This window comes from Pelodiscus sinensis, chromosome 16 (assembly GCF_049634645.1).
Source record: "Pelodiscus sinensis isolate JC-2024 chromosome 16, ASM4963464v1, whole genome shotgun sequence".
NCBI classification, from domain to species: Eukaryota; Metazoa; Chordata; order Testudines; family Trionychidae; genus Pelodiscus; species Pelodiscus sinensis.
In genome coordinates, this window is record NC_134726.1 from 18,449,988 (window position 1) to 18,468,317 (window position 18,330).

Sequence of the window (18,330 nt, forward strand, 5' to 3'; positions counted from 1 at the left end):
CAAACCTCCTGACCCAGACATGAGTCCCCCTCCACCCAAACACCTTCCCAGAGTTTGCATCCTGAAATATCTCCTGGACCCCAATTCCCCACCCTGGGCTAAGACAGGAGACCCTCTCATAAGGGAGATGCAGTGAGCAGGGTGAGGCTTCAGAGAAGGGGTAGAGCGGGGCAGGGCCTCAAAAAAGGGGCAGCAAGGAAGAAGGGCAAGGGTATGTGGGTTTGAAGTAGATTGTATATTACACTTACATTGAAGAAAAGGTCTTGTGGTTAAAAAGGTTGGATTCCACTTTAGAAGGAACACTGTTGTTAAGACAAAAAACGTTTGTGTTTGAACAGTGAGGATAAATCACATCTGTGAGAAATGATTTAGCAATATGCTGAAAGGCAAGACTTCCATTGGTAGCAGCAAAATCACCTGTCTCATCCCTTTAATATAGTGGTAAATTTCATCAACTTGTTCCTGAGAGTTACAAAGAAGCACCGCCTCTATCACAATAAATTCATGCCTGATGTAAGACAGTGGAGTTGCCCTAGGCGTGAAAGTGATCTAACATGCACAGCAATTTGGCAATTTGGGCTTTTGCTTTGTCTAACACTTCCACTATCTAGTGGTAAGGTTTAATTTACCCTTTAATTTCTAACATGCACTGTAATTCTTCTTCCCCTGCTTCCTCTAGTGCTCTCTCTCCTAGAGTCTCCGTTGTTACGTTTTATTCTTTTTGGCAGCTCTTAGAGTTCAAAACTGGTCTTATGTTTTTCTGGTAACACAAAGGATATGCATTTCTGTGTAATTTTGTGGTTTCTTTTGTATGTATTCTATTTCTACAAAGCAGGTATAACCTGAGCTGATACACAAGTGTCTTATCAAGTTTAAATTCAAGTCCATGCTGTACTTCCCCATTGTTCAGGATCTTGCTTTTGTGTTTTTGTACTGCTTGAATACACAGTTGACCTTCTTAGTTGATTTTTCCCTCCCCCTTAATGAATTTAGTCTTTAGAATTATAAAATGTCTGTGTCTGAATTCTTTTCCCCTTTGTTATGGTAAATTACTCTATTCTTGGGCGTCCATTTTGGTGATATAATGTGATCTTTTTTGTTCAGAATTTTTGTGGTGAATGAAGTATATAGAAGTTTAATTTATAGCAAGATTCAACACAGGTGTTTGATCAGGCCTTTAGTCATTACAAGTGTATTAATATTTGGTATAGATCTGGTTATATACCATAGGGATGTTAGTGGTTAACCAGTTATTGGTTAATTGGCAGCCTGGCTGGACCTGCTACATTCACTGTAGGCAGGGTATTGCTCTGGCCAGGCTAGGCTCCTGGTAGCCTGGAAAGTCAGAGCCTGGCCATGGGGCTGGCAGCCCAGAGGGACCCTGGCCACAGGGTTGGCAGGTGCAACCTTAGGCAATTTAACCATTAACAGAAACTGATGACACCAATGCACAGAATTAATTTAGTTTATCTGCAATGGCCTTATTGTCCTTGAGTGCTCCATTAGCATCTTGATTGTTCAGTAGCCTTTCTGCTTCTGATGTACTTTAAAAAATTAATACAATTACTTCTTGAGTTTTTGGCTAGCTGTTCTTCAAATTCTTTTTTGGCCTTTCTAATTATTTTATACTTCATTTGCCAGAGTTTATGCTCCTTTCCATTTTTCTTACTAAGATTTAACTTCCACTTTTTAAACAATGCCTTTTTATCTCTTGCTGTTTCTTTTTCTTGATTGCTAAGCCACGGTGGCACTCTTTTGGTTCTCTCTGTTTTTTTTTTTAAATTTGGGATATACATTTAAGTTGAACCTCTATTATAGTGACAAGTAAAGGGAAAGCAAGATATGGTACATGTTGCTGTTGGAGTGTGTGAAGATATGGTTAACTACAAGTAACACAAGTGGGTTAAACTGCTTTTCACACATCTATTATTTGGCAAAAGTGTGTAAGACATTACAGTAAAACTCCGATGGTCCGGCAACTGATGGTCCGGCACTCCTGATGGTTTGGCATCATCAGGAACCCGGAAGTGCTCCGGGCAGCCGGACCATTGGAGCTGCTCTGCCCCCAGCTTTCCCTATTCAGCCGCTGCTAAAACTGACCAGCGGCTGAATTGGGGAAGCCGGAGGCAGAGCAGCTGGGGCGCTGCCGGGTAGGTCCCCTAGCGCTGCCCCTCGGGGCTGCGGGACCAACTGGGCAGCACCCCAGGTGTCCCTGATTCAGCCGCTGCTGAAACTGACCAGTGGCTGACTCCAGGAAACCCGAGGCAGAGCTGCTCTGCCCCGGGCTTCCTGGAATCAGCCGCTGATCAGTTTCAGCAGCAGCTGACTTGGGGACACCTGGGGTAGAGCAGCTCGGGTGCTGCCAGGTTGGTCTCGCCGTGCCAAGAATCGGCGCTACCGGACCAACCAGGCAGCACTCCAGCTGCTCTGCCCCAGGCGTCTCCGATTCAGCCGCTGTTGGTCAGTTTCAGCAGCGGCTGAATCAGGGACACCTGGGGCAGAGCTGGACTATCAGAAGGGGGGGCTATGAGGGGTCTTGGGTGGCATCCCCCTCCACCCCAGACCCCTCATAGCCCCCCCTTCCTATAGTCCAGCATATCTGATAATCCGGCACCCCCTGGGTCCCAAAGGTGCTGGATTATCTGAAGTTTTCTGTACAAGGAAAATTAAATACAGGATCTGCGAAACCAATATTTCCAGGTATTGTGTTACTACACTACAGTGATTGAGCATCTGTGCCTATCACCCTTTCCTGCTATCATTGAGTAGGGATAACCTGCAGTACACTTGGCATAGGCTGTACAGATAAACATGTTTATCAGTGTTCACCTGATTAAAAGATACTGTCTTATTCAAGGGTGGGTAACCTGTTACCCACAAGTCATGTGTGATCTCTCAGTTTCTGTGTGTGGCCTGTGAGACATTTGTTTACCACTGTCCAAACCTAGGCTTGCCATTTTCTGATTTCTGTCTACATCGTTTTTTCCTCACCAATATTACTAAAGTGAGACTCAAAAAGCAAGGGCATGTGTGGTGCATACTGATTGCACACAATTTTGGATGCAGAGGGAGCACACGGCTATCAGTCAAAGCACTTTTTTGATTCAGTTGACACACCGCACAAATTCTAGATATGCAAGTGCAGCTAGCAAAACTACCCTATAGTGGGAGACCATCTTGGTTCCGATAATCTCGCGGCCCATTGAGGTGGAGTGCTACTCATGCAGCCCACTAACTAGACTAGGTTGTCCAATGCTAATCTAAGCCCTACACTAGCTCTATATGTCAAATGTATTTCATATGGTTGCTGGGCACATAGGCTGCATCTAGACTGGCATGATTTTGAAGAACTACTTTTAATGGAAAAGTTTTTCCATTAAAAGTATTTCTGCAAAAGCGCGTCCAGATTGGCATGGATGCTTTTGCGCAAAAAGTGCTTTTGCGCAAAAGCATCCGTGGCCAGTCTAGATGTGATTTTGCCTAAGAAAGCCCCGATCGCCATTTTAGCCATCGGGGCTTTTTTGCAAAAATGGCAGCTCATTAGGTATGCAAATGAGGCTTGGTGATATTCCATGCTTAGCCTCATTTGCATATTTCTGACGCAAGAACCCATGAGTGTAGACATAGACATAGAGACAAGCTGCACGCACAGGCTCCTCCCTCAAACCCCCTTCCTCTGCATCAACCTCAGCCACCCATCTGGAGCTTCTTCCAGCACAACCTGGCCCAACCACTTCCCATATGACATCTAAAGGAGAGCCAGAGTCAGCCATCATTGTACAAAATAATTTAAAAAAACAGGAAGGCTATGTTTAAACTGCCCACTCTTGTGCAAATAAATATGCAAATGAGGCAAAGCTGTGAATATTGCTGTGCCTCATTTGCATACTTAATGAGCCACCATTTTTGCTCAAGGGGCTTTTGCGCAAAAAGGAACCGTCTACACAGCTCCTTTTTGTGCAAAAACCCCCTCTTGAGCAAGAGATGTTCTGCCACTTTTTTTCAGGAAGAACGGCTCTTGCGCGAAAGGGGGTTTTTGCGCAAAAAGGAGCCATGCAGACAGCTCCTTTTTTCACAAAAGCCCCTTGCACAAAATGGCAGCTTATTAACTATGCAAATGAGGCACAGCAATATTCACCTCTTCACCTCATTTGCATATTTTCTTGCACGGGAGGGGAAGTCTAAACATAACCTTACAAAGTGAGACAGCTGAATTAGAAAGGTAGATCGTGCCAAACCAACCTGATCTCCTTTTTTGAGAAAGTAACAGATTTTTTAGATAAAGGAAATGCAGTGGATCTAATCTACCTCGACTTTAGTAAGGCATTTGATACAATACCACATGGGGAATTATTGGTTAAATTGGAAAAGATAGGGATTAATATGAAAGTTGAGAGGTGGATAAGCAACTGGTTAAAGGGGAGACTACAGCGGGTCATACTGAAAGGTGAACTGTCGGGTTGGAGGAAGGTTACTAGCGGAGTTCCTCAGGGATCAGTTTTGGGGCCAATTTTATTTAATCTTTTTATTGCTGTCCTTGGCACCAAAAGTGGAAGTGTCCTAATAAAATTTGCGGATGACACAAAGTTGGGAGCTATTGCCAATTCAGAAAAGGATCGGGATATCATACAGGAAGATCTGGATGATCTTGTAAATTGGAGTGATAGCAATAGGATGAAATTTAATAGTGAGAAGGGTAAGGTTATGCATTTAGGGATTAATAACAAGAATTTTAGCTATAAGCTGGGGACACATCAGTTGGAAGTAACGGAGGAGGAGAAGGACCTCGGAGTCCTGGTTGATTATAGGATGACTATGAGCCGCCATTGTGACATGGCTGTGAAAAAGGCTAATACGATCTTGGGATGTATTAGGCAAGGTATTTCCAGTAGGGATAAGGAGGTGTTAGTGCCATTATACAAGGCATTGGTAAGACCCCATTTGGAATACTGTGTGCAGTTATGGTCTCCCATGTTTAAGAAGGATGAATTCAAACTGGAACAGGTACAAAGAAGGGCTACTAGGATGATCCGAGGAATGGAAAACCTGTCTTATGAAAGGAGACTCAAGGAGCTTGGCTTGTTTACCTTAACCAAAAGAAGGCTGAGGGGGGACATGATTGCACTTTTTAAATATATTAGAGGGATAAATACCAGGGAGGGAGAGGAATTATTTAAGCTTAATACCAATGTGGACACAAGAACAAATGGATATAAACTGGCTAGTAGGAAGTTTAGACTTGAGATTAGACGAAGGTTTCTAACCATTAGAGGAGTGAGGTTGTGGAACGGCCTTCCAAGGGAAGTAGTGGGGGCAAAAGATCTATCTGGTTTCAAGATTAAACTAGATGGGTTTATGAAGGGGATGGTTTGATGAGATAACATGATCTTGGTAACTAATTGACCATTCATTATCTGTGGGAATAGGTCAACGGACGGATGATAGGAGTTACTATAGAGAACTTTCTGGCTGATGAGTCTTGCCCATATGCTCAGGGTTTAGCTGATCACCATATTTGGGGTCGGGAAGGAATTTTCCTCCAGGGTAGATTGGCAGAGGCCCTGGAGGTTTTTCGCCTTCCTCTGTAGCATGGGGTACAGATCACAGCTGGAGGATTCTCTGCATCTTGGGGTCGTCAAAGTATTTGAAGGCTTCAATATCTGAGATATAGGTGAGAGGATTATTCTGGGTGGGGTGGGTGAGATTCTGTGGCCTGCACTCTGCAGGGGGTCAGACTAGATGATCATAATGGTCCCTTCTGACCTTAAAGTCTATGAGAATTCATTTGCAAATACAACAGTATCAATTTAGAACTGAATAAGGATCTCAACTGGTTAATTCATTACAAAGGCAATTTTCCCCTCTGGATAGTCACATCTCCCTACCAAATGCTCTGAATGACCCATTTCCACCCTGACTTGATTAGCTTCATTAGCACCAGCAATTTCTTCCTTACATATATTCCAGTTTTTGTAGCTTCCAGTCCAGTTATCAGATGAAGTGGGTTTTACCTACGGAAGCTTACACCCTGGTGAATCTCTTAAGCCTCCAAGGTCCCACAGGACTCCTGTTTTTGCAGATAAGGACTAACACGGCTATCCGTCTGAGACTTCTACCTCAGGCTAGACCACCTGCAAGTGCTTTGCATCCCTCCACTGCACACAGGGGGGAACTGGTTCTATTGAACATAAGGGGCACTTGCTCTATGTCTTCCACAGTTATTAAGTCTCAAGGGCCCCACAGCTGTGTAGGACGGGTTACACTAGGGGCTCTGCAGCGTGGGGTGTACTAATGTCCCACCCACTATGTAGCCAAGTGCACATTGCTAATTGCACTGCAAGGGGAGGAATCAAATCCCTGGGCTCTCTAGCTGGAGGGGGGGATGCAAACCTCACACTACACCCACCGCCGGGCACATGCAGCCCGGCTCCCGCGGGCGGTAGGGCGCCCCTAGCGGTCGGCCAGGCTGGTGCTGCTCCCCTAGCGCGGCGCTTTGCCGGTGCAATCTGCCCAGCGGCGCCAGTATCCCCGTGACTGGGAGCCAATCAGGGCGCTCGGCAGTCGCGAGCCGGCGCGCCCGGCCGCCTTCTCCCAGTGCCTGGCAGTCGCCGCCGCCCAGGCAGGGAGAGCGTGGAGTGGGGGCAGCTCTAGCCGCCGCGCTCCATGGCGACCCAGGGCTTGTGCAGCGCGGGCGGCTCCGAGCCCTTCTGGGTAAGGCAGCGTGGCGGGGGCTGCGGCCGCGCTGGGGGCTTCCGCTGCTAGCGCGTGTCCCGGAGCCAGCCAGACTCAGCGCCCCGGGCTTGCGCGCCGCCTGGTGCCACAGGGGAGCTGGGTTAGGGACCTCGTGGCGAGGGGGCAGCCTTTCTCCGGGTCAGGCCCTCTCTGGGAGGGGGCAGCCCCCTCCCTTTACAGGAAGGGAGTGCAGGGCCCCCGGTCCAGGAGAGGGGGAGGCTCTCCCCCCCCATCACTCCATAGCTCTAGGGTACCAGGAGCTTGGCTGATGCCTACTGTTGTTCTCTCGCCCGGCTAATGGTTATGCAAAGGGTTGGGATGGTGGATTAAAAGGCTGGTAAGCGGGTTTATGGCTGTTTATTGTGCGAGCTCTGTTTTCCTTGGTCGCATAGGACGGTCTCCAAGACCTATTTGCCCGTTGCAAGAGCTTGGTAACTGCGCCAGACTAAGCCCAGTTTCAGTTTATGTAGCTCCTAGGTGTTAGGAGGCTAAAGCCAGCTCTAGTGGCATGAGATGGGGGTGAGGGCGCTTGCATGGTACAGGCTGCTTCACAGGGAGAACGTGCGAATTCATCACACTCAGAAGGCTTATGTAATAACAAGCCCCCACCTAAGGAGATTGCGAGGCTCTGAGCACATGTTTATGGAGTAGTAGAGCTGCTCTGTTAATGGGCTACGGTAATTGTGACATGAGTTAACTGAGAGCACTTTTTCCTCTTATTTCCTGTCTCATCAGCCTTAGATTAAAAGCAACTAGTAGTCCTGTGGCACCTTAGAGACCAACAAAAATTCATCAGAACCTTAGATTGTGTGTATTAAGTAAACTAGCATGGGGACTCTTTGTTGCCATATCTCAAAAATTAAATAGCAAAGATTCTTCTGTATTCTTTTGATTCCCCCCCCCCCATGTTCCTCATTGATTCTCCTTCCACTGCTATGTATGCCTCAGTCTTGCATTTAAATGCACTTTGTATTTGGATACTTGAGTATTTAAGACATGGGATATGTTCTGGTTTTTCTCCAGATCATGTAGTGAAGTATGGTTTTCTTACACTGTGGTTTGTTACATGGTTCTGCTATGTATTTTTGGTTAAATATTAATATTCTGTTAGCATGTCAGAATCAGGGATCCATTGTACTAAATGCAGTACAGACATGTATATATGGTCCCTGCCTGTGAAATACTGTTTAGTTTTGCTTTCGTTTGGTCTGTTTATTTAATAAAACATGTATAGCTCACTTGCCTGATGTCACCTTGAATGTAATGGAAACAGCAACTTTGAGTGTGAATAGAGGCATATGGGAAATGTCCCTTTTATATCTGAGATGATAAAGAAAACACTTGTTTTGTAGATCAAGTGGGGCCGTACTTCCAAGTGAGGCTTTGTTTGCTACTGCAGATATAGAATCTAATCTGCCTCTCCTTTCTATGATTCCAACTTTCATGGTATCTTGTAGACTGGACATGTATTCAAGGTACTAGTCCCAAAATAAATAGTGGTGTGTATATGTAGTCATTGTAGTAACTGTTTCCTACTTTGATCTAATAAAATACAGTTTGAACTCTCACATGTTCAGTTAGATAGGTATTTCTAAGGCTGAAGAAGGAAATCACATCACTGACCTGCATTTTTGTGGAAGGTTGGTAAATAGTTAAGGGTTTACCAGAGTTAGAACTTGGGAGTTTGAAAGTTGGGAACTTGCCTTGTTTACTGAAAAAGAACTCTCTTGCAAGCTTCAACCTGCTTGAAGTGAGATAGAGTTTGTAGAATGATGAATCCTTCTGAGGTAGCAGCCTGCATTGCTCATCAGATTATAATGGTAATATTAATGATTGCTGGGTTACCTATTGGTTGAGTGTATTGAGTTGTTTGTAGAGGAATTCAGACAGAGGCACTTTGGGGGGATCATAGTAGCTATTGACAGTTTGCATTAATTCTACTTTTCCTGAAATTGTCAAGAGGTTATTAAAGCTGTGTGTGAAGCTTGAAATACCATTCTCCCATGGCAAGTAGGTTGACTTCCCTAGAGGGAGCCATCAACTTCTGCATAAGTTTTCAAATTTAAACCAAGTCTCTAGTCCTTATGGTTGTTGAAGCCAAATGTGAGCCATGTGTACAATGCAGTGTGTAAGTATGAGGCATATTTTGATTAAATCTGCAGATGTTCCACTTCATTGCCTTTGCTCCAGTTTATAGGTTTCCATTGTATCCAAGAGACTGCTGTAAGAGACGGTGAGTAGCAGTAGCTCAACACCTATGCTCTTGTGGTATTTTGGAAGCTACCTTTCATATTGGTTTTTGGCTGTTGCCATGCTTTTTTATTGTTTTTGCTCTGGCTGTTGGTTATCTAGTAAAATGTCTAAGGCCAATGCATGGATTTGGACAGAAAGGGAGAGAAAGAGACTGAAACACATAAATTTGAGAAGTGAAGTACAATATGTAGAGAACATGCACAGGAGGAGGTAGAATTGACAATGTAAGAAAATGAAGAGAGAAGTGGGAATTAGTAGGAAAAGAGGAAAACAGTGAAGGAAATGAAGGAAAAAATAGATTCCATTATAGCAAGGAGAAGAAATGGAATGTGAAGAGAAATATAACAAGTAGATTAATAAGTAGGGCTAGTTGAATAGAATTTTAAACAAATATGAATTTCTCACATTTGTCAAATAATGTATCTGTCAAATAGTATTTGGACATCTAATGAGTGACTGCATACTCTGAGAGAATGTCAGATAAATAATTCAATGAATATTGATTAAATTTATTTTTTAGTGGTGTTTATCTCAATAGCTCTTCAAAATATGTTGAGCAAATATGTTGTTTGTGAATTAGGGATGTAAGCAACTAGCAAAAGTTTCAGATGGTTGATTAGTCTCTCGACTAGTTGCTCCACCCCTGTCCCTTGCTGCATTTATCAGAGGCAGCAAGGAGGGGAGTGGGAGCCGACTTAAAAGTCGGTTCCCGCCAGCCCCATCTCTGCAGGGACTGAGTGTGAGATGGGATATCAGGGACTGAGTGTGAGATGGGAATCAGCTGGTTCCCAGCTCATGCCCAGTCCCAGATAGGGTTGCCAGGTGTCTGGTTTTGAACTGAACAGTCTGGTATTTGAGCTTTTTGTCTGGGAAACTAATTGAGAAAATACCAGACATATAAATGTCCAGTATTTTCTAATTAAATGTTTATTATTATCATGAGTATCAGTACGTAGTTGCGTACTGTCTGGCTGGTAGATATGCTCATGTTGTGTGAGTGTGTCTGCCAGCCAAGCAGTACACAACTATACTATAGAGAGGAGGGGGGCGGGGCTAGGGCGGGAATCTCTGGAGCCAGACTCACCCATGCGCCCCGCCAGGACCGTGTGTGGGATGGGCAGCACCCCAGGATCTGCATGCGCCTGGGCCAGCCCCGCTACCTGCCAGCCAGTTCCCCCTGGGCCAGCCCCGCTCCCCTCTATCCCCTCCCGGCTAGCCCTTCTTCCCACCCGCTGCCCTCCCCTGGCCAGCCCCACTCCCACCGACCTCCTCCTGGCCAGCCTCGCTCCCCTCCCGGCCGCTTCCCCCCCCACACCCTGATCTGAAATCAAGTGTGTCTGGTATTTTTTTTAAACCATCTGGTAACCCTAGTCTCAGACACTGCGCCTCTGCTTTTTAAATACATTTAAAAGGCTAAAGCGTAGTGGGATGACAGCTGATTCCTGGCTCACAACAGGTCCCCCCCCACAACATACCAGCTCCCCCGCTTCTCGACTAATCGACTAGTCAATGGAAAAATACATTGATTAGTTGATTAAACTAAATTTAATGTCCCTACTGTGAATATTGATAAATATTTTGTTTCTCATAGGTCCAAACATTAAGTTACATTAGGAAAAGTTTAGTGACAATGTTACATAGGAACAGCTGTCCTGGGTCAGACCAAAGGTCTGTTAAGCCAGTATTCTGTTTTCTGACAGTGGCCAATACCAGGTGTCTCAGAGGGAATGAACAGAACAGGTAATAATCAAATGATCTATCTCCTGTATTCCCAGCTTTTGACAAACAGATGCTAGGGACATCTTTGCTGCCCATCCTGGCTAATAGCTATTGATGGACTTCTCCTCCATGAATTTATCTAGCTGTAAGTTACAGTTTTTAAATACATAATAAACAGTACACAACTGTTTTAACAAATAATAAGTGATGTGATTTGGTGGTGAAACAAGGGAATAGCTTTGGAGGTATATTTTTCACCCTACTGTTATATTTGAGCAGAGAGAGACTAGATGCTTTTTTTTTTTTTCAGGTTTGTAGCCTGATTCAGTTAGAAATAGGCAAATGCATATAGTGTGTGTCATATTTCTTTTAGCTTTCTACCTTCCTGTTGACTTAAAATAAATGAAAAATTCTGCGATAGAGCTTATTTTCAAGATTGATGGATATGCCTTTGTGTCATTTTTTACTAATTAGTTGGGTAATGTGCAAGCACTTTATGGATTTCAGACTCCCATTGTTCTTGGATTTATTCCAAAGCATGAGAACTAGGACATTCTTATTCTGCTTGATCTAAGCTGGTGGCCTTAATTAAAAAGGTGAAGGCTACTTATGATCATATCCTTTTTTAGAGTTAATTTGTAGTCCTTTTAAAATTTAATATTGAGTATTCATGGTTTCTTTTTGTGAATAAAGGCAGATTTTTTTTTTTATTGCTAAACTTTGCAGTTGGTATGTTTCTTTGAAAATTCTGACCATATTGTGAGCCTTGACTTGAAAGAAATGTGCACCTGTTTTAATGTTTTTCAAAGAATACAGCTGCAAGTAGGGAAAGATTGACTCTTAGAGCTGACCATCAAAAAGAGGCTTACTGAATTAGAATTTGTGGATCAGATAACTTTTAGAAACCCCCCTTTCACCCTCCCTCCCCCCCCCCCCAAAGGTTATAGGCCATCTCCTTTCCATTTGAAAGCTATGGTAAAACATGCATCCTGTTTGGGTGCTTTTTTGCTGTGAAACAGTCTGTCATGTTTGGTTTTTATTTCCGTTACTTCAGGGAGTGAAAATTGAAATCATCAGGTTAGGAGGGAAAATGAGTCATGCTCCCTTTACAATACATTGCATCACAAAGAAACAAGTTTTATAACATTTTGAAATAACATCTTTGGCTCTATTCAGAAAAGTTGTGGTTCAAAATGTAATGTCTTTTATACAAACAATTAGTAATAGCAACTCTGATTCTAATGTATTTCAAACTATATATGGAAATTCATGTAAAATCTCTAAAATGTAGTGACTCTTGAGTGGAGGGTATAAGCCAACTAGTAGATGCAACAATGTACAGGAAGGAAACTTCTGCCCAAGTTGTGGCTGCTCTGAAACATACAGATAGGTAGGTCATTACCATCTTTTCTTCCTGAGAATCTTCCTGCACTATCCACTTCTTTGGTGTGGTCCCCTACTTTTTAGATTCTTCTCGTAGGCTATGTCTAGACTGCAGTGCTTTGAAAAGCAATGCCACGTAGAAGGAACGCATTCGCTTTTTCGCAAAAACTTTTGAAAAAACGGATGCATTCTTTCGCCATCCCTGTAAATCTTGTTTAACGAGGAAGAAGGGATGTGCTGAAAGAGGACTTTTTTTCTGAAATTTGGTGCCGCGTAGATGCGCCTAATTTTGAGAACCTCTTTTGACAGTAAAGCAGAAAAAGATATGCAATTTGCATACTGCAAATTGCGTTTTTTTCTGATTTGTCTTTGCAATGTAGACCTAGCTGTACAGAAGAGCCTACTCACACAAAAGATGGTGTGTCCTCCTACTTCATTTGACTTCAGTGGCTGTTGTAATGGTGTGTCCTTCCCACATTTGCCCTGAAAGAGTTAAGGCGGGGCCAGAGGGGCCAATTAGTCTATTAGTCAGCAAGCTGTGGGAATTAAAATGGAGAGAGAAGCCTTCATTTAGAAGAAACTCACCTCTGCAGGTACAGGTAGGGCCAGGAAGGTGACAATAGAAGGGGCTGCTGGAGCAGGCTGCAGTTGCTTTCTGGTAAGAGGGAGGCGTATTTGGAAGCTACAGGGACATGTGACCCTACAGTTCATTGGACAAGGGAGTGCTGAAGCTGGAAGACCCAGGGAAGAAAGGGGGAGTTAAAGGTTAGGAAACGGCTCAAGGGAATGCAGCAGGGTACAGGGTGGAACAGTCTCACTGGCTTCAAGTTTCAGGAGGTTCTCCAAACATGGTTGGCATTATATATGGTAGGGCCTAGAGCAGAAAGTCAAAGCCCCTTCATGCAGGATTGCAGCCCAGAGCCATGAGCACAATGTTGTGGGCCCCCAGGAAATTGTCTTGCTCGCTACCCCTTAATGCTGGCCCTTGCTTTTATATGCAGAAAAACATGGCACAGCTTTTCATAGCATGTTGCAAGTGAGAGTGGGGGGGAGAACTGAGAAAGGAAAAAAAATTGAAACTGATGGACTAAAAGGTTTCTGAGCCGGAACCCACAGTAGAAGGCAGGCCTGAGTTAAGGCAGTGGTGGGGCAGTGCCACCGGGAAAAGTCTCCCCCTTCCACCTTAGCCTGAAAGGGAAACCATGATAGTGACCTACTCTGAGTGCGGAGTGACAAAGAACTGAAGCAGCTCCTAGAGTGAGAGGGGGCTGCAGACCAAGGCTAAGTCTACACTAGGGTTGAAAAAAGGTTAGTTGATTAACCAGTTAGGCAGTAAACAGGAGGCTTTCTAGAATGCTTGTTGGATAACTGGTTGGATGGCCAACTGTGGCAGCCTGAATCAGCCCTGGCTGAATCCAGCTGGTCGTATGGGTATGTGTCAGGTAGGTCCGTGCCTGCGTTGGGACAGCAGGACACCGGCTACATAGAAGGGACCCTGGTCACTCTGACTTGTCCCGAATGGGCCGGCAGGATCCTGTGCTGTACTGGAGTGGCCTGGCAGAACCCTGGCCCCAGCTGTGCTTGGCAGGAGGTGTCCGAGCCCTGGCCGTTCCTGCTTGGCCCGGCAGGCCCCCCGCTCTGGCAGCGCTGCAGTGCCCTGGGTGGGACCGCATTGAGGTGGGGTGGGACTACTCCCCTTGTGGAGGAAGTTTACATAAAACGGTGTGAGAACTCTCTCCCAGAGCTCCTGCTATGGCCATACTTTCACTGCAGTGCTTTAATTTTAAAAGTGTAGACAAAGCCAAAAAGACAGAGGTGGAGGGATGGCTTTGAACTGTGGAATGAGGCATTAATCTGGTGAGCTATTCCCCATAATGGTCAGGAGAAGGTGCTATAATCTGCAGTGAATAGAGCATCTGGCATAGGGGCATTTAGTACCTCTTGCAACAGAGTTCCTAGAATTCCATTTCCTCTCCCTTTTGCACTTGTCTTCAGTAGCTGTTTTCAGAAATACCTCCTTGTTTAACAAGGCTCCTCACAATAGTGTAAGACAAGGGTAGTCACTTTACAGTTATTTTTTCTTCTGTTTTACCCCGTAAAAAATGTCTGGTCTCCGAATACACTAGTGATCCATCCATTTTTAACACCTGTGAAGCTGAAATGGTGGTGCTATAGTGCAACACTGGGAAACACCCCAAAATACTAGAGTAGAGTCTGCATAAGTAAATTGTCAGTTATTGAGTAAATTGCATCTGTGACCCCTTTTGTCTAATGGAATGCATCCCCTCGTAGGTCTCTTTCCTTCAGGAGTACATGTACACAACATGCAGCAGGCAACCTTTCTCAGCGAGTCCTATAGCGCAGGTCTACAGGCTTGTGCTTGTGGTACAGCATTAAAATAGCCATATAGACAGTCTGCGAAGGTATCAAGGGGGGACTAAGCTTCAGATCTCAAGCCTTGAATATCTAGACAGCTCATGAGTCTGAATCTAGTATGGACCCGGGCTCTAAGACTTGCTGTCAGGACCTCTGCTTGCTGTTTAGATGTATCTTAATGATCACTGGCTCCAGATGAAATTACAGATACTTCAGCACTCTGACTGGGCCCTGGGTTACAGTTCCCTGGTACTAACTGTGATTACAGTACATCAGAGCAGTGATAGGGTTAATATACGCAGGCAGACTCCTTAAATAAAGCTGTTATTTATTTAGAACAAAAGCAATTAAGATAAAAGAAGATCTCAAAACAATAAACCATATATATCTAGCTTTTCCTTAAGGCCTGCCCTGTGTTGAAAATAGGAAGGTCCTTCTTGTTTAAACTCCCTCTGCTACATCTTTTTCTCTGTCTCTCTAAATAGGCTCCCTTGTCAGAGGCTTTCTTCTTTTGAGAAGCATTTTATAAATCATTAATTCTGTTTGATCTCCAGGTTCCTAGCTGTGGCAAACCCAACTTATATCTTCCTTGGAGACAAGATCTTGAAGCTAACAGTTTCTCATTGTCCTTCAAGTGTATGGTGGGGAATCCTTGTCTGGACGTATTGTTTTGCTTTCCTATTTCTTCTTCTTAAAGCACTCTAATAAATTAGAACTGCGGTCATACAGGACATTCTAATAACCCACCATGGTTATACATTAACTTTACCACACTGATCAAATCATTTCAAATATATTACATAGCAGTGTTCATCTTCTTACTATATATTTTAGAAATGTGCATCTGTCTGTCCATCGGTGAATCTGTTCAGGAACTTGTCCTAAATGGTAAGAACTAGGACCACCAAATTTGGTACGCAGTTCCTCTTATCATAACTTAAAGCAAGGTAAGGGTTTGATTATGCCAAGTCATTGGGATGTGCCTGGAATTTGATTTTCTCATAATATGGAAAGGGCGGGATCTGGTATGAGGGAGCAAGGGGTCCAGAGATGGGGCCCAGGATAGCTATAATCCCATTGGGCCAGCAGGAGGCAAGGATGGAGAAAAGGACAACTATCTACTATGTATTTCAGAGAATTTGCATATTTGTCTTTTTGTCTGCGTTCTTGTCTGTCCCATAGTTGGGACATGCACTCCTTCCCCCCAGCTGTGCCTATTGCAGTGGCCATGGACAGATGCTTCTCACCTGGCTCTGAACTGCTACAGTAAGAGGGCTGGGGTTGTCTTCTCTCCCCCGGGGCAGCTTGCATACTGAAACCTTCATCCTCACCCCTATCCCAGAACAATAAATTAAATGAAGAAAAACAAAATGTTTGAGTTAAGGACCCAAGTAATGCCAGGTAAATACATGGCATATTGGCAACGTGCATATAACATTTGTAAATATTCAAATACTGCCCCTTTAAACATATGCTTCTAAATTTGAGTATGATCACTGCTTGAGATTATACATACTTAGCCTATTCTTGGTTAGAAAATTGGCATTATCGCATCTCTGTTGGTTAACTGGGGCCCAGTTTGTCACTCGGGAGTGTGTGTGGGGGGGAAAAATTAAAACATGAGCATGGAAAAAGATGAAAAGAAGGAAAGAGCTAGAGTTGCAAGGGCAAAGGAGATTATACAGGACCACCTAGGCCATCCCTGACTGGTGTTTGTCTAATCTGCTCTTCAATATCTCCAATGATGGAGATTTCACAACCTCCCTAGGCAATTCATTCCAGTGTTTAACCACCCTAATAGGAAGCTTTTCCTAATGTTCAACCTAAACTTCCTTTGTAATGAGCTCAAATTGCAGATTCTTGTCCTATCATCAGAGGTTAAGGAGAATACTTTTTCTCCCTCCTCCTTGTAACACCCTTTTAGGTACTTGAAAGCTGCCTCCTCTCAGTCTTTTCGCAGAGGTGGCCCATCTATACAGGTAAACCAGGCGGTCACCTAAGGTGCCAAGTTAAATGGGGTGCCAAATGGTGGAGCAATATCATTGAGGAGTTTGGAGGTGGGGGCACCAATTGCATGGTTCGCCTAGGGCGCCAGTTGCTGGCAGCTAGTTTAGGGCCGCCCCTGTCTTTTCTTTTCCATACTAAACAAATGCAGTTCTTTTAGTCTTCCCTCATAGGTAATGTTTTCTAGACCTTTAAACATTTTTGTTGCTCTTCTCTTGACCTTCTCCAATTTCTCCACATCATTCCTCAAATGTGGCACCCAGCATTGGACACAATACTCCAGTTGAGGCCTAATTAGTGCAACATAGAGCCAAATAATTAATTCTCATGGCTTGCTCAGAGCACACCTGTTAATGCATCCCAGAATGGTGTTTGCTTTTTTTTGCAACAGTATGACGTGGTTGACTCGTATTTAGCTTGTAGTCCACTATAACCCCTAGATCTCTTTCTGCAGTACTCCTTCCTAGACAGCCATTTCCTATTTTGTATGCGTGAAACTGAGTGTTCTTTCCTAAATGGAGTACTCTGCATTTGTCCTTATGTAATTTCACCCTATTTACCTCAGACCGGACCATTTCTCCAGTTTGTCAAGATCCTATTGAATTATAATTCTGTTTTCCAAAGCTCTTGCAATCTTCATATGATCCACAAACGTAATAAGTGTACTTTCTGTACCATTATCTAAATTGTAGATGAAGTTACTAAACAGAACTAGATCCAGAACTGATCCATATGAACTGATTTGTGGAACCCCACTTGTTATGCCCTTGCAGCATGACTATGAACCATTGATTACTATTATTTGGGAACCGTTATCCAACCAGTTATGCACCCACGTTATAGTAGCCCTGTCTAGATTGTATTTTTCCTGCTTTATTATAAGAAGGTTATGTGAGACTAGTAAAGCATCTGATACAAAGTCTAGGACCCTTGAGAGACACCACTAGTTACCTATCTCTATTCTGAAAATGTACCCTTTGTTTCCTGTCTTTTTTGACCAGTTATCAATCCATGAGAAGACCTGTCTTATCCCATGACAACTTACTTTATTTAAGAGCCTTTGGCGAGGGACCTTGTTAAAGGCTTTGGAAATCTGAGTACACTGTATCTGCTGGATCCCTTTTGTCCACATGTTTGTTGACCCCCTCAAAGAACTCTAGTAGATTAGTAAGGCATTATTTTACTTTACAGAAACCATGTTGACTTTCCCTCAACAATTTATGTTCATCTATGTGTCTGTCCATTTTATTCTTTATTATAGTTTTAACTAATTTGTCTGGTACTGATGTTAGACATGCTGGTCTGTAATTGCCAGGATCACTTCTAGAGCCCTTTTAAAATATTGGTGTCACATTAGCGATCTTCCAGTCATTAGGTCCAGAGACTGATTTTAGTTTAACAGCTTAGTTTAATTTGTCTATATGTTTTGTTGTAATCAAATACTGCTTAAATCAAACTATTTACATTTTAAATAGTCTTGCATTTTGTAAGTGTATTGGAAGAAAAGGATTAAAAAAAAAAAAACCTCTGGTCTTCTCATACCTTACTTACTCTGATAGTATTTGAAAAATTAAATGCTGGATAGCGTGACTGCTAAGTTGAGCTTTTCCCCAGTACCATCCCTTCTGTTTTCCCAGGGACAATACTGAAGTCTCAGCTTACGTGGTCTGACAAGCTTTTCTGTTGGAAAGTAGAATCTGATAATTTGCCGGAGTTAGTAGATTGAATTTAGGGGAGGGAAAAGGCAACTTTCTTATGTAACATAAAAGTTATTTCCAATTCCTCTTCACTTTGAGTGCATCTACACTCAAATAACTAGCGTTATTTCAAAATAACAATGCAGGTGTCTACACAGTCATTCCA

The 18,330-nt window shown here is 43.6% G+C and overlaps 1 protein-coding gene across 2 annotated transcripts in view; it reads left to right on the forward strand.

Annotated features, from left to right (window-relative positions):
- The first annotated feature begins 6,517 nt into the window (after nt 1–6,517).
- ABCC1 (ATP binding cassette subfamily C member 1 (ABCC1 blood group)) overlaps nt 6,518–18,330 on the forward strand; it is a 99,130-nt gene continuing 87,317 nt past the window's right edge. For both annotated transcript variants that reach the window (XM_006119586.4, XM_006119587.4), the window contains exon 1: nt 6,518–6,711. In XM_006119586.4, coding sequence (XP_006119648.2) covers nt 6,664–6,711 — 48 coding nt within the window. In that variant the 5' untranslated portion in view covers nt 6,518–6,663. The remainder of the gene's footprint in view (nt 6,712–18,330) is intronic.